Raw genomic sequence first — 17,443 nt, 5'->3', positions numbered from 1 at the left:
GTTGTTCGACGCAGCGAAAAATAGTCGAGGCCGACAATCGTACTTCCCATCTATGCATGTTCATCGGCAGCCGATGAATCTCGATGGCTACAAACTGTTCCGGGCATATACACTTATTTGCTACGCATGGAAAACACCGATGACTCTCAGTCGCGAACTTCTACAACAACGATGCAAAATATCGACCAGACTCCTCCGTTGAGTAATATTGAGCGACGAAAAGCCGGGAAAGCGGGTAGGTTGTCATGGTTTTCAAACAAATATGTACAAAACAGATATAAAGCAAGAACGAGATGAGCCTCAATTTGCGTGGTCCTTCCAGTCCTATTTCGGTCACTATGATTTACGCTTTCATTTCCAAACCATTGAGAACCTTTACGAAAATACTGAAATTCTGTTAAACGTGCAGCCAAGCTATAAGCACCCACGCGGTGTCTTAAGTACCAGCGAATGGTGCGTATGCGTGTCATAGTAAATTAGCCAGAACCTTTCGAGGTGGTGTTTCCATAGCCCTTGCAAATTAAAATTAGGCCTAACACTAGCGTTCTAAAATAATCAGGCATGCCAACCAACATTCTTTTATTGTCTAAATTAGCCAGCAAAGGCTGGTAAAAACGGACCAAGTGTCGGTAAATAAAGGAGGACAATTTCGTGCTTCACAGGCAGTCGCTTCGCAAAGAGCTCGAGAAGCACTTCATAATGATGCCAGAAAACTCGGACATTGTGTTTTTACGACACTATTTATGCCTGTGGAATTGGCTAGACAAGGAAGGAAATGTGCTCGAAACTGCAGGAAAACTTCCATTTGCTGAAGTCAGGCGCTTGCAGCAAGGCTTTCCTCCATTGTAATTTCTGTTTACGTGCAGCCATCGCCAAACTTCATGAGAACACAGAAGACACTTTCGTATTGGCTTAACTTGAAAAAAAGGCTGCTTCTAATGACCAAACATTAAATTTTCTCGAAATATTGCCCATTGAGCCCGGCAACTCAAGACAAACCATCCACAAATCACAAGCACGTCCAGCAGTAGAAAAAGAGGGATTAAAGCATGTTACGGGTAACTATTACGGAGGCTGTACATTCTCCTGTTTCCGTATACGTGTCCTCTTTAGGGTAGGGCCATGCCGAGCGCATGCCTGACATTACGCCGCGCACTGTGCCTGAAGGCGCAGTAATACTTCCGGTAGCCGGAGATTCCAGACGAGGAACGTAATTACTTGAAATCATATTTTCTCTTAGATGCTGTTTTTGTGTTGTTTGGCTTTAGCGGCGCGGAACAGTAAGGGCGCAGAGGCTGTGTCAGGAATTTTGTCTTTACCTCTGCCCCCTACACGGAGATAATCCGTGAAACAATAAAAAACAAAAATAAAGGTCTGATCTATACTCTCCGTTGCATCTTTTCGCAGATTTTCTAGCTGCTTTTTGTACTAGGTTTCTCGGCTGCTCTGTACCAAGTTTTTTCTATGGCAAGCACAATCTCCCCGCCATCATTACTCCTTCGAGTTCCCTCGCCCTCCTTCCCAGCCCTTTTCTGAGTTATCTAGACAGTCGTAACAATCGCCACAACGAACCTTCGTGTCGTTAATATTCCTCCAGTTTGTACAGAAAAGTTTACACCGATGCCGTCTCTCTTGCTGGTGTTTCTTATTGTATAGGGAATTTCCACCGATTTTCCGCACCTGCCTTTTATTCCTACACATCGTCCTGAAAAACCGACTTCCCCTTAATATTTGTGTGCGTCCCTCGTAGCTGCTACGCCCCATTTCTTGGTTTCTGGAGGCTATACACCTCATTGAGCCCCACAATGCCTCAATCCCCCCCCCCCCCCCCCTCGAGACTCCACCTGCACTACGAATTTCGAGCTGATATGCAGTTTACGCAGCCACTGTTATTCTACCAGACTAGGATTATTTTTGGATTCTAGGTAGCCAAAAGAATGAACAGGCGTAGCGGTGTCGAATCACGTCGTTCCCACTAATACGAAAATTAGGAGGTTGTCTGTGCCGTGGTACGCTTGGAAGACGAGGACAAAGGTGGGCACACAAAGACACATGGCAGTGCGGCCATACGTGCCCTTGTGTGCTAACCTGCGTCTTTGTCTTTGTAGCACGCCCCAGTACAGTGCGATTGGCCAACTCGTTCCAATAAGTGGCACTATGAGAGGGCAACAGTTGTATTAGCTTAGAGAACTGTTAAAATCAGGTCATGAGTGAGGCTGAAAAGAACTACGTAAAATATGCCTCGCAATAGTACTTTCAATTATTCCTGGGCCAGGTGAAGCTGCTGCAAAACCCAACACGTCCCTTTTGCAAAAGTTCTATATCTGTTCCGTTGAATCGACCATGGCCGTCTCATCAAAAATCTCTACAAGCGATGGATTGATGTGCATTGGTGTCTCAAAGGAGTGCACTCGACCTTCATATGACGCGGTAGTGGGTGACTCTGGGTTAGTCCTGACCACGCTCGTTGGTGCCCTTCTTGTTCAAACAAAATGTAATATGGCTGCCGACCTTTAGAGCTACAGGTAATATTGAAGTGCTTTTACCTTATTAGTTAAAGCGTGCCTTCTTTTAAGCCACACAACAGTAAGTTAATAAAATGGCTTTTTCTTGTGTCAATGGTAGACGTAATTTTAATTATCATTGTCGATAATTATCGTCTTCCGCACTTGTTTTACAACGCGCAAATCACAATTTCCATTCTGCTTCCGTGAGTGCCATCAGGAAGCATCGTCTACATCTGTTGGAAACAGCTTCTTTTTAATAACGCGCGCACGTCCCGGCTGGTCGGTATCGGTTGTTGCGACAAGGGCCGTGGAAACAGGGCACCAGCCATGTTTCACTACGCGCTACTGACAGAGCATTGCCGCAGAATACACACTGAGGCAAGCAAACACAAACCACTACCACCCGTGTACGTAGGTCCGCACAAAACAAACACACAATATTTGTGTTGTAGTGTGCTAAAGGGCCGCTTACATTGGTGTGCTAAGCGTACCGTACACTGTAAGCTATTGTTTCCGGCCTCATTTTTTTTCTTTCGCGTAGCTATTCATTAGCCTGAATGTATTATAACATGAGGCTTCAATATCGTGGTGAAAGCCCTGCAAGAAGGTCGCGTGCAGTGTAGGTGCAGTGTATAGGGCAGAAGTGTACTCGCGTTTAATTTGCGAAATGACAACGCACCTCCCACGTTGCTAGCCAGCATGGCACGTGGTCTGCGTGCTGATCTTCCTTCCCATGTGGCCGGCTCACTACAGTGCAGAAAAATCTTGTTTGATTAGCTGCCCGCTGCCTTGTAGTCTGTAAGCGTACACTCTTTTCTTGGAAAAGTGGGCCAAGAATTAACAAAAAAAAACATCGAGCGGATTTTTTTATGTTCCGTCACTGCATTGTACGGTAACGCGTAACAAAAGTTTTTTTCCTAACTTAGGTTCCGGCTGTTTCCACTCGCGACGAAACCAAGAAAGAAAAAAAAACAGTGGCAGATATGCCCACCTTTTGCATCATCTTCATTGTTATTACAATATATATTTTTTCACCTATATATCACTAGGCAGGAGTACGTCCTTCAACCATTCTTACATTGCAAGGATTCACAGACAATATACTGTATCGACCCGGGCTTCAGATGACGTTGCAGGATACTGAAAACACACGCTAATACACTTTATTACAGCAAACTTCACGATCTACGCAGTCTGCACAAAACGCTTACGGATTCGGAACTGCGTGTAGCACTTCGTCCGGAAAGTCCGTATAGCAGAATTCTCAATAAAAGGAAGACTTGAAGGAAACAATAACGGTCGAGCACCAGGTTTTTGTGGGACGAACATCTTTAAAAGGGAACGTGGCTCAGGAAAGGCCAGCTAGGGAGCATAGCAGTAATAAAAATGACAGGAGAGGCATAAAATACTCAACTAGATTTTAGCTGGATAACGTCCCTATTTTTCATTTTTCTGGTTTTTTTTCTCCTGTGCAGTAGTCATCGAGTGCTCGTATTAGTTTACCATTTTCTGATTTACTAACTTTCACCGTAATGTGCAAAGGCACGTTTCGGCGAAAGGTAAATGTGCATGGACAGAATGCCACTACAGGCCGGTAGCCAGAAGTATCTGGATATAAGCACTTTATCAGCAACCACATTATATCTCATGCCTAGCTCTCGCATTAGCAAAGTCTATTAAGCGCACTGAAAATGCTTACAATCCATCCACAGCACTAAATATTGACTCAATATACGACAACCCCCTTCAATCGGCAATATAAAGCCATTATTTGAAGAAACCCAAAGAATAAAGAGGATTTCTCATTCATGTACTGTTCCCCCAATTCAACGTTTTTCTTATTCCTTAACGAAAGCCGGCCCTCTATTTACTCTTATCGAAGTCGACTTATGGTCAAACAATACGGAGAGCTGGCAAACAACAGTGACGGTATCGTATGGACATTATGTTGGGCCTTATCTAATGCATTATTCGATCCATGCAACTTTTTTGTTCTTGCTGGCGCTGCTATATATACTGCCACATTTCTTTTTATCACTTTTTAAGAGAGCTCAGCATGTTTTGAAATGCTAAAATAGCGGGTTAGGACTATGCATTGGCTACTCTCTTTGGCAGGGCAGCTAAATGTACGGAATCAAAGTGCTCATGTAATGCATGGAGTGTAAAATGTTGATTTACTTTCCTTATCAACAAGGTTTCCTGAATATATATGCCCGATCATGAGTGCTTGTGTCTCATCATAATTTCTTATAGAAAGAAGGTGCTCATGCAAACTCACTAACAGAGGAACAGAGGCATCGTGGTGAGGGTCGCTTACGAACAATGCGCTGTTCTTCATGGGCTGTGAGTTACGCTCAGAGCAGATCGACAGAGGAAGATGCTTTCGCTTTTCCAGCTTTCGTTTAGACCGCAAAAGTTTTGCGATGATAAGTCCATAAGATGTCTGCGCTGCATCAATGATCCGTAAGCACAATTGCGAAACCTCGCAATTTAAAAAACTCGTCACAACAAGAGGAACTTTCTATAGCTGCAAGTTGTCTCGATCCAAAGGCAACCAAAATATACAAGCAAATAATGTTGTAGCTTAATATTTATTATTCGCTGCAATCTTTTAGTTTAGAATAGCAAAGTAACAAAACCACTGTGACGTTTTTATCCAGAATAATCTTTTATAAGCCAATTTGACGCCATTGGCTTAAAATCTGAAACCGAAGGCCACTTAAACTTATCCAACTACTTGTAGATCTCATACATCTGCCGAAGCTCCGCCCTTGTAACTTCTACAGCCGCCGTGGAAGTCATCGGTGGGTGTAAGTACAAACTTAATGCAGTTTTTCTTTATTTCCTTTCTTTATCATTTGTGACCCCTAAATTTTTCACTTGCCACAAGAAAAATTTTGATGCAGTAGTTTCACTCGGCCTAAAGCATTAATCATTTCAACTATGCTGCTCGCTTGCAAACTATAAGTCGTTAATATAGGCTTTATGCACTCAAAGTCAATAATTCGCTATGGCGGATGCCGTAGTAAGGCGCTGCATAATAATTTCAGCCAGATCGTCGACTCAAAACAATTTAAGCGTATTTCACTTCACTTTCATAATTCACTGCAGATGGAAATCAACACCACGAGGTCGTGCTGAGCAGCAGAAGCCAAGTGCACTTCAAGTGGTACCTTTACGTTTTTTCCTTAGTTCTTGTAGGAAACAATTAGTCAAGTTCAACTTCCAGTTCATTTATTCATCACATACATGCAGTTTCACATAAGGGGTTGGAATGAGGGAAAAAAATCTGCATTAATAACTACTAGTTTTTAAAACTACTACTACTAAAAACGGCTAAGTCAATAATTTATATACGATAACCGATACTTCAAGCACAGTATTCACAGGGGGAGGGGGGGGGGTACATTTTATTTGTCTCGCAGCGGGAAATGGGCTTCACATGACGACAACCTAAAGAATTTTCGAGGCCTAGGAGCTGACGTAGCCATTGTCGGGGAATGGGAGACATTTTGCGGCACCGGCACGAAACAACACACCACCCATAAAGATTGCAGCTGCCCTCAGGGGCGCTTGGCGTTCTTACTCGCTTCGCAGTCATCGTATCTCAGTGGCACGAACACCTGGTGCCATTTCGAGGCTTAGCGTTGAAGCGAATCTATTTGCTCTCTCGCTAACTACACGGTACCCGCTGCCTCGTGTAAGCTCACAGTCGAGACAGTAGGCCGCTAAAACCGTCTGTCAACAATGACTGTCCTCAATTCCCGTACGGTATCTGCGTGCGAGTGAGGGGGGGGGGGGGCAGTCCGAGTCAGAGTCACGGCTTATGAATTTGTGCTCCAATCCATGTCGACGGCTGCCCCTTGTAAATACCTCTTAACGGAGCGTATTAGGTCCGCCGTTGTTCTGAATTGAATTAAATTTTATTTCTCGTTCATTCAAACGAAGGTAGGCTGAGACAAAGCCTGACAAAGGTCTCAGCTCCCGTAAGCGACAAGTTTGACAGCCGATCAGACACATATGCACCATTTTACAAGTAAGAACAGACTTGTTTGCTGAGAATAAAATCATAGAAACAATGTCTATTTTCATTCTGTTCACATACTGTCACATTAATAATGCAATGTACATCACGGCTAAGTACAAATAAACATTTCAGACTCTAACGATGCTCTAAACTTGTACAAATTATTTTTTTGTGAAAATAAATGTCATGCAATCTGTCGAGCATAAACGTGGAATAGCATACGCACAAAAAAATCACACATCCTGATTTTGTGTTCAAATAATACAAAACTAAAATTAAAAGGCCAAATAAAAAAGCCAGACAATAAAAGCCAGACACGGATGTATACGAATATAAATGTATGAATACAATAAACGTGCAAAATGCATGTCACCACCCAGCGCACCCGCAAACATCAGAGTTGCAAAGCAAGACAGCATGCGACGGATTAATCGGGCGCGAACCGCCATGTATCTGGCATACCTTAGCACCAACACCTGGCCTTGTTGTTGGGGTTGGCAACATTCAGGGACATTGCGGTTTCGATGAATGCCGCCAAAATATTCTTAAAACAAGCTAAAAAATATTGTAATCATTACAGTCAACCGCAGAAAGGGGAAACAACTACGCGGCACCGAAGTTCTGTCGCAAGCGCATTTGTTTATTTGATAATACGGATTGCGAGCGCACGCTCTAAGTATTCGCCTTAGCCTTTCATCATTGCTTTACAATTAATATGCGGCTCACCTGAAAAAGAAAAACTGAATAAAGTGCGCAGGAACCTTTGCAGAAGATTGGCGATGGAAGCAAAAGTTTGCTTTTCGCTTTTTAGCTACAGCAGCCTGTTTGCTTTGGCACTCTTCACAGGTTCGTCCGATTGCCTGGTGCTCTAGTGCGTGCGAATGCTTAGAAATGTGGTATTGCGGCAACAAGGCTCCGCTTTAACGCTTATTTTTGGACACGCTGCACCATTTAGTGGCGCTGCCATGAAGTCCGCACTTGGCCCCCGATACGAGAAGCGTGGCACACAGGTGGCTGTGAATGCTAGGAACTGTTCCCTCGCTTGCCGCATGCCCCGTCTTAACCGAAATTGGTGCGAAGTTCATTGAAGAGCCCAGATAATTGATGGCGCAACTGTCTAAAGCTTTGGCGTGAAAGCAGCTCATCGAAAGGCAACGCATACCGAGTGAATTTGTGACGCAGCATGCTAAAGTGTCACGTCGCCGTACTTGAGGAATCTTTGTGACGTAGGGTGGTTTCCCCTCAAAATGCAAAAGAAATATAAGGCATTTTTTTGTCTTAATTGTACAGATGCAGATTCCCAGTGGCCCCTATCTTATTATCCAAGCTGGCTTCAAGGACGCTTATCGATGAGCGGTACACACCAACTGACACATACCCCGTAACGCAGATCGGCATCAAAGATATTCGCTAAAGACCAGCAGCGAACGAGTGGCACATACGTAGTGCTCAAAGCCGACGTCAAAGGTTTTCTTCGAACGTTTGAACCTACCCAGTCCCGCATCTACTGCAAGCCATGTTGGCATGAATGGGGTTCATTGAGGAGTGGCAAGTTATACGCATATCGATACACCTCCCAAGGTGTATCGACGGTTGCTTTTGAATGCTGTTCCTCCAGCATAGCAGCCCGATGCGCTACCTTTTCGACCATGGACCAGTGACACGGGTGGGAAAACGGTTTGATACAAACATACATAGGTAGAAATATAGCTAGATAGATACTGGGCCCCCGCGAAAGTACGCGAAACACCCTAAGAATGCGAACGCTTTAACCCTTTCACTGCCGGGTTTTTTCCTCACTGCCACACACTCCCTGCCAGGTTTTTTTTTACATATCAGTTTCTTTAAAATCTTATGCTAGTAACACACTACAATGCTCTGAAGGTCATGTAAACATTTTTATTCTGGATTATCTCACAGATATCAGTTTTCCTTAAAGAAATTGGCACTCAACTAATTAGCAATAATTATCTGCTAATTAGGATGTCCAGGTGTTTAGAATACTTTTTTGGTGTGGTATTCTTCAAAGCAAGGCACCACACAAAGCGGCACCTGGCAGCTAGAACACAGATAGCGAGACTCTTTTCGTTGCTTTGGTCGATGCTGTGTGTTAGCGCAGACGCGGCAGACTCGTGTTGGGTTTTGCTTCGCGGTAGTTGGTGGTATTAGAGACAGGAAGTGGCGCGCTGTCAGCCGTGTTGGATCTTCACCCTTCGACGGGCGTCCTCCCTTTGGCTTTGAGTTTCCTTCGTGGTATTTCTCGATGAGCTGGCGGACAAGTTCGAGTCGAAAGTCTGCCATGCTTCTTTTTTTACCAGAAGCTGTGATTTGCAGTAAATTGCTGTTGAGGATGGTAATGTCCAAGAGGTGAAAGAAGTACTTCTTGTACCACTTCATGCATTTCCTTGTGACTGTGCCGGTCACGGTCACAACCATGTCTACCTTGTCTACAGCACCCATGCATATGTTGTACTTGGAGACACACAGGGGAATCCTTTTGTTCTCGCCCGTCTTCCTGTCTACCTTCCCGGACTCTACCATGCCACTCTTATGCTTCGTCGTGAGCGTGAGCACTTCACGTTTGTCTTTCCAGCGGACGAAGAGAAGCTGATCATTGCACATCTCGCTGGTTTCCCCTTCTTCCAGTCTTTTCTCATCGCGTGGGATACCCTTCCGGTTCTTCCGGACTGTACCGCAAGCATTGGTCTTCTTTTCGAAAAGGTAGGTGAAGAGGGCGGGACTGGTGTACCAATTGTCAACCCAGAGGACGTGCCCTTTGCCCAGGTACTTGTCCAGTAAAGTGATAACAACTGAGGCTCCATATCCCATCTCAGAATCGTTGATCTCAGTTGAGGATCCGGTGTACAACACCATGTCCAGCACTATGCCTGTCTTCACATCACAGAGTACGAATGATTTTAGGCCGAATCTGCTTCGCTTGGATGGGATATATTGCTTGAATGCTAATCGCCCTTTGAAAAGAAGCAGGCTTTCGTCAATACAGACATCCTGGTATGGAGATAGCGCACCTTGAAAGTTTTTCCGAAGCGTCAAGAAAACCGAGCGCACCTTGTGCAGCCTGTCACCATGAATCTGATCTTCATTATTGGAGAAATGAAGAAACCTCAAAATGAGGAGGAAGCGGTTGCGACTCATCAGCTTCGAGAATGCAGGTGTACTCAAGAGGGGATCCGTGGACCAATACTGCGCAATGCTGCCTTTTCTTGCATGAGCCATGAGCATTACGACAGCAAGAAATAAATAAAACTCACGTGGAGTCACATCTTTCCACTGGTGTATACGTGATCCTGGCGTCGGTGTCAGCGCGGCACGTACTTGGCACTGGAAAATGTTCGTTTGGTCCACAATTGCTTCCACAATGTCCGGCGTGAACAAACTTTCAAAAATCTCGAGCTCACTGGACGCCGCTGTGATGTCATTGCAGATTCCTGAGTGAGCTGGATCGAAAGCATGCTCCTGGGGTTTGAACTCTTTCTTCTTCCAGCAGAAATCCCGCTCGCCAAGTTTCCTCTTCTTTCGCGGATTTCTCGGTGGTAGGGGCTCTTCATCACTCTCATCACTCGACAAGGCACTTAGATGGGCTGCTTCCTCGCTGTCACTGTCGTCGGAGTCCGAATTCATAAGCAGTTCTTGAATTTCTTCGTCCGTCAAAGAGCGCACACACGTGGAACGCTGCCTCGCCATGGCTGCTCTGCCGAGACGAAGACGAAGCGACGCGGACGTAGAAACATGCGCGCCACCTGTTGAAAAATCATCCTACTGGTTTTATGTTATTTATGTGGGATCTCCATAGATGGCGCTACATGCTTGTATATTTTTCTTTTAGACGAGTATTATCGGGAGCGGCAGGGAGTGAGTTAAAAAGCCAAAACGAGTATACTCGGGCGAGGCAGGGGGTGTGCATGTGTGGTCGCCCGAGTTATCTCGGGAGTGGCATTGAAAGGGTTAAAAAGCCAAAATATGACGCTAGATCACGGCTCAGGTCCCTTAGTAGTTGCTGCTTTGTTTCATGTGCACGGTAAAAATGTTCAAACCATTAAGGGGCTTTGATTGTCGCAATAGTAACACCCTTACCATTAGGGCCTTGCAAAAATTTATAGAGACCGAGAACGGAACTCTAAGAAGACGCGCGATGAAAAAAGACGTAGTTGAAAGCTATGTAATTATTCTGACAGCCTTTGGAGATCATCAGTATACGGCAAGAGAATTTCACAGGCAGAGATATCAAACTCTCCTGTAGGATATTTCTGAGCGCGCAAAGCTGTCAGTATGATTACACAGTTTTCAACTACGTTTTTTTATCGCACGTCTAGTTAGAGCTCCGTTGTCGGCCTCCATAAATTTTTGCAAGGCCTTAACGGTAAGGGTGTTAACAGTGTGACAAGAATACGCTCTTAAGGGTGTGCGCAATCTTAAGGTGTAGGGCAATATAACATATAACGGTAGTTATTACCTTTACGGTGATGTGTGCATGCGCAGAACGCGTATGAATAGGACGCAGTTTTTCGTTATATGTGAGGAAGGTGGTTTGAAGTACCTACGCTCTTCTTTTCTTTTCTTTTTTTGCTTGCCGATGGAGGCTGCAGACAAAGTAAGCGAGGAACCGTTATCACACGTTTCTAGTGCCAATCAACCGGTGTCTGCACAGAATTACGAGCGTGCTGACGACGTGCGTGTCCTCACGAGCCTCCGGAAGAGGCGAATAAAATCCCTGCACTGACCATTTCATAGCTGCGGCCCTGGGTATGGGTTTATGAGGAACTCGTATGGAGCGGCTGCTCTCAAATGTGACGTTGGAGGCCTCGGTAAATACAGTGCCGGGGGTAGTAACATTAAACTATGTTGAGAACTTACTGTTCCATTGAGGTAAGTATAACTACGCGCAAGAAGTGAGCAGCTTCAAAAAAAAAATAAAGGTATATGTTAGTTGTACCATTACGCGCGGAAATCAACGGTGTGATGTAGTACTTCAGATACTCCGTACGTTGTGTTATTTGCCAAGATTTGCACCCGTTACTGGCGCTCGTTTATTCCAATGATGGACGCATTCCCACTTCTTGGACTAATGATAACAAGCGCGAAACCGGTAATCCTTTAGGTGCTTTTCATTCGTAATACTTTTCCTTATGTTTGTTTTACAATCCGTAATATTCACAGCGATCTTAACTCTGCTGTGCGAGTAGATTATATCAAGAAATACTGTATTTCGCTTGTCTTTTATGATATAACCTGTTGCAACAAGCGAATAGAGTACTTTTTGACGTAAGAAAACGTTAGAACGACATAACAGAATAAAACAGATAACTCGTTTATACTCAAGTGGACAATGGATCAATTTACAGCACCAATGGTATATATTTAGAGAAAGTTCTTCGAGGACAGTTTTACCGAAATAGTGATATTTAGGACGTGTATTAGGACGTCTGAGCTGCACAAGGTTGCTCAACATTCTTGTTTTGACGCACACTGGTGTAATCCCATGTTGTATCTCCGATAAAAAGTATGCTCCTAATGAAGTTTCTTCTTCTTTAATAAAGTTTCTTCTTTTTCCTCTCCCGACAAGACGTTTTCGCTGCAGTTCCCTTTTGCTCGTTGTGCGACATATCCCTGTGCTTGTTCACGTTGATACGCATTCGTAGAAACTTCATTGGTTCCTCGTTATAATAATATTGGGGTAACATGGTTCTGCTGTGTAATTTCTTTTCTTTGTTCTATTCTGAGACTGTGCGATTTTTGCGCCCAGTTGAGGCGATTATTTCAAAATTAGGATTGTTAACGTGCATATTGCAAGATTTTTTTTTAATTTCGCACCTGGTTTTTCATCGTTTCGTGTAATTCAAACGGCCCTCATGAACACAAAAGCTTCTCGCGCTCAATGTATCTTGGGAAAATACTGCGCAAGTAATGCTTATGTACGCGTAATTTTTTTGTAATTTCTTCCGAAAATGGATATTTCTCGAGCGGCACTGGTGGGACAGTTGGGGTGGAAGGACTCAGTAATATGAATATGTGGCGAACTTCCTCTGGCGCGTCACTGGTTTTAGACATGAGCGATTAGTAGGGTAGGATTTAGAAGATGAGGTAGAGGGGTTAGTAGATGGAGTAGATCAATTGGAATAATGCACAAATAAAGCTACTGTGCTGTTAACGTAAGTGCGCTCTTAACTGTCAACAGTTACTGCTCCACAGTAACTGTTTACCCGGACTACAAACGCGACCTTCGATGGATAAAACACATACTCCAGACGACCTAAACTCCGCTCCTACTACCTGTGAAACCGGTCAGGTGCCTTCTGCGGATCTTATAGGACCTACAGCTGCCATTACGCTACCACACCTATGGCTCACCAATCCCACGTTATGGTTAATACAGGCTGAGAACAAGTTCCGCACTCATCGTGTCACGTCGAAGTGTCGCAAATATGAAACTTGCTTGAAGCTTTGCCGCTACACGCCATGGCCAAGATACGCGACATTTTCGCCCAGTCACATCACGAATCGCCATATACTACAATTGAAAAGGCTCTTCTTCGCCGTTTCGTCCCACCTGTGCACATGCGTATTCAGCAGCTCCTGAACAACGAAGAGCTCGGTCATCGACGTCCAACTCAATTTCTTCGTCACCTGGAACACCTCACTGGTGACCAACTAGACTCCATGGACTCGGTCATGTTACGCGATTTGTTTCTACAACGTCTTACAGCCAATGTACGCATGACTCCCGTCTCAGCTAAGCATAAGCCCTTGTCGGAACTTGCTGAACGAGCCGACGATATGATAGACGTTGCTCCGGCAGTCATAAATGCTGTCCGTAGCTTTCCACTTCCTGAAGTAGTTTCTTTTCGGGAAACAGTAAAGGAGCTCGCATTTCAAATTCCCGACTTGCAGCTGTCCGTAGCTCTCCACTTCCTGAAGTAGATTCTTTTCGGGAAACAGTAAAGGAGCTCGCATTTCAAATTGCCGATTCGCAGATGGAATAGCGCAACACTCGCAACTTCAATAACGGACCCCATCTAACTCATCAGCCTCTCATACCGGCTTCTATGCAATGGACGTTTTACCGACCTGAGCGTAGCTTTTCATTACAGGGTCTGTCTGTGCTGCTGCCACCGACGTTGTCGCGCCGCGGCTCGTCGATTTGTGTCACCCTCTTCATGGCACATGGGAATCGCTCAGGCCGGTCGCCAACAACAGTGGCGGGCGATCATGGCTATGCGTCAAGCCGTCTGTTCCATATAACCCAACGAACCACAGGACTGCATTTATTGGTAGACACTGGTGTAGAGGTCCGCCATAATTTCTGCATCCAAAGCTGACCGCGTCTCCGCGCAAAATCAAGCCCCCTACAAGCTATCAACTCTTCCGTCATCATAACTTATGGACAGAAATCTGTTACCCTCGATGTCGGTCTTAAGAGAATGTTGTCATGGTTATTTGGGATAGCAAACATTCGCTGTGCCAACTTAGGCGCTGATTTTTTTAGCTATTTTCACCTGTTTGGAAACATGAGCCGCTGTTGACTGGCAGATAACGTAACGGGCATGTAAGTCAGCAATTTTCTGTCGTACGCTACTGTTCTCACTCCTACTTTATTAAAAATACCTACCTCAGCGTATGCAGCTCTACTCAACGAGTTTCCGGAGATTACTACACAGTCCCCGATGGATAAAACCCCTAAACACAATGCAACCCATTGTATTGTTACCACAGGCCCACCCGTTAACTTCCGCCCCCATCGACTTGGTATGGATAAACTTTGAGTGTCACGCAGTGAATTCGAGCATATGGTGACATTAAAATCATTCGTGCATCACCAAGCTCGTGGTTGTCAGCACTTTACATGGTGCCTAAAAAGAACAATAATTGGTAGTGATTGTCACGAACTGAATGCGGTCACTGTTCCCGATCGACACCCGGTACCCAATATTCAGGATTACACTGCCTTATTAACCGGCACAAAAATATAATCGAAAATTAATCACGTGAAAGCTTATCACCAGATGCCCGTTGAGGCAGCCGACATTCCAAAAATTGCTATAACTATACATTTGGCCTTTCTGAGTATTTAGGCATGCCTTTCAGTTTGCGCAACGCAGCTCAAACCTTTCAGCGTTTTATAGAAGGAGTCATGAGAGGCTTACCGTTTTCCTTTACCTGCATAGATGATCTCCGTGAAGATTGCGACGGTCTCAGTGGGCAGCTGTATTCTGTTTTCTAGCAGATCTTGTGCTCGCTCTTTGCGCACGACGCCTGTGAATGTCTATAGGAAACCGCTTAGGAACAGGTTCCACGTCGTTCAGGTGGCTTCTCAATTCTCTAACCACGTCCTGGCGGCGTCTTCCAACGCCCAAAAAGCATGGCGCAGCTTGTCTTCGCTGGTACAGCTGCTAAATTTAGTGACCCTCTCATACGTCTCCAGCCAACTTTCCAGAGCGTCAGATGTTGTACTGCAGAACGTCGGTGGCTCCCTAGGCTGCTGCAGCAAGATCGGTGTTGGCGATATTGGGGCGGTCATTGCACCTGCTGTCGTGGCTGTGCACTTCATGGTCTTCTGAGGCAGAGGTCCGTGCTCCGGGGCCAGCGCTTGCAGCCTGCGGCTGGATCGGTGGCCTTGGTGACCTTGGTATTGTCTTCGTGGCTCGCGCTTGGCTCACGGTTTTCCGGGGACGTTCGGTACATGAGCGCCCTAGCACCTGCACCATATGTCCCGCAGTAGTGACGGTCAGTAATACAACGAATTCTGTGAATGACGAAACTAACTTTTATTAGGCCAACTTGTGCCCACAAAAGCAAGTTACATTCAAAGCACAGCGACAGCGGCAAACACGGTCGGCGATCGACGAAATGTCGTCAGTGGGTCCAGCGCGTCGGCTTTCATACATTAGTCACCGAAAGTTCCATAGAAATTGCTGGTGCCCGTGTCTTCCTGAAAGTACTATACCATTCACGTCGCTTGTACATGCAATCAGATTACAATAAGTCCGGTGACCACAGACAGCGCATAGACCATAACGAAAACACTTGTTAGACGGGAAACTTCGATCACCTGATAAATATGAATGAGCACACGTGTCAATATTCGTTTCCTTTTACACGCACATGGAGCAATGAGTCAATGATCCACGCCGTGCACTGGCATAGCTGCTACCAATGAGCACACTTCTAAGCTCTTACGTGTTATTCTACTGACAATTCATGAAGACCGAAGTCACTGCGTGAAATCATACGAAAGAGAATTAATACTTAATCGCAGTAGTTGCATCTCTCACTGCACATGCAACCTCTCGTTTGCAGAATCATTTCAGTCTGTTGACCTCTTTTGGAAGTTCTGATTGTAGTTGATAGCAGAAGATAACGGCGTTTTGAAAGTCGGCATCACGTGACAAAAAGTGTGTTTTGTCGCCCCAAAATCACTATCTGACTATGAGGCACGCCATACTGGGGATTTCGGACTAATTCTGACTACCCGGTGCGCTTTAAAACTTGCACCCAATGCACAGTGCACCAGTGTTATTACATTTAGCCCCCATCTAAAAGGCGGCTGCGGCGGCCGGGATTGGTCCCGTGCCCTAGAGCTTATCAGCTCCACTGCAGCTGCGTCACCAATTGAAAGCGATAGTCTTTCATGTGCATGTTGAATGAAAATTTTCTTGTAGTAGTTATGACAGGTATGGTTCTTGAAGTACCTCTCATTCTGGTCATTATTGCACTTGCAACATCAATTCCACTTTTAGCAGCCCCATTTTGCCTTCTTACCCGCCGTGGTTGCTCAGTGGCTATGGTGTTGGGCTGCTATGGTGTTGGGTCACGGGATCAAATCCCGGCTATGGCGGCCGCATTTCGATGGGGGCGAAATGCCAAAAGACCCGTGTAGTTAGATTTAAGTGAACGTTAAAGAACCCCAGGTGGTTGAAATTTCCGGAGTCATCCACTACAGCCTACCTCATAATCAGAAAGTGGTTTTGGCACGTAAAACCGCATAATTTCAATTTCAATTAATCTTTTTTATTCGTCTTTACTTGCACTCTTCTATTAGACTCGCTCAACTGGTTTCACGGTCAGTTGTTGCAGCTATTTCGCATTTTTATTCTAGCTATTTGTGCGGTAAACTATACTCCCGAGTGAGTGCCTGGCTTAGTCACCAAGTTCACCTGGTGCGCTTATCCAATAAAGGAAAATTAAATAGTGTCAGCTACATGCGGTTGATGACCAAGAGGCAGTTTTACAAAAGCAGGCATGATTGACGTTATTAGCAATGCATGAAACTGTTTACTTTGGCTCTTGGAATATCTGCGTAGTCCGCTATTTCAAAATTGAACGAGGTAGTCAGCGTAATAAAAACCACAGACACAGGAAAGGTGGACTAAGACAAGCGATTTGTCCACCTTTCTTGTGTCTGTGGTTTTCATTGAATTGAGTTACTAGTCCAATTATGGAAACCCAACTAGCCCAACAATCAACTCTTCTACAAAATATCCACAACATCAAGAAAATTCCCCTGCTTGAAATGTGGATTTCCTTAGCATTGATTATTCCAGCAAACTGCTCCCACACCATGAAAATTCTATCATTCATTGCGGGTACAAGCCAAATCTTGCAAAGGGATGGCTGGGCCGTTGCCTTTGCGACAATTTCCTATGTGGTATCCCACACCACCTATTAGCTGGGGACGCATTCGGGTTGGGGAGAGACAGCTAGCATAGATAGGGGTGCGTAATATGCATGCAGTCTTTAAAATACAATGTCATGTGAAAGAATACCCTTGGAAAAAAGACCAATATGCACAAAAGATGCAGAATGGCGGCGGCTCTCAGCCTTGCTCTTTGAAGCTACGACATCAACACAATGGCTAAATGCAAACAGGTCCGTTTTCTGGGCATTTTAGGCA

The 17,443-nt window shown here is 45.0% G+C and overlaps 1 protein-coding gene across 1 annotated transcript; it reads right to left on the bottom strand.

Annotated features, from left to right (window-relative positions):
* Positions 1-8,529: 8,529 nt before the first annotated feature.
* Positions 8,530-10,239, bottom strand: LOC135913393 (piggyBac transposable element-derived protein 4-like). The gene has a single exon (XM_065445985.1). It carries the CDS (start codon positions 10,237-10,239, stop codon positions 8,530-8,532), a length of 1,710 nt encoding a protein of 569 aa, XP_065302057.1.
* Between the last annotated feature and the right edge of the window lie 7,204 nt (positions 10,240-17,443).

Source organism: Dermacentor albipictus, chromosome 4 (genome assembly GCF_038994185.2).
Source record: "Dermacentor albipictus isolate Rhodes 1998 colony chromosome 4, USDA_Dalb.pri_finalv2, whole genome shotgun sequence".
In the NCBI taxonomy this organism is placed as follows: Eukaryota; Metazoa; Arthropoda; class Arachnida; order Ixodida; family Ixodidae; genus Dermacentor; species Dermacentor albipictus.
This window is presented reverse-complemented; position numbering and strand designations above follow the sequence as displayed.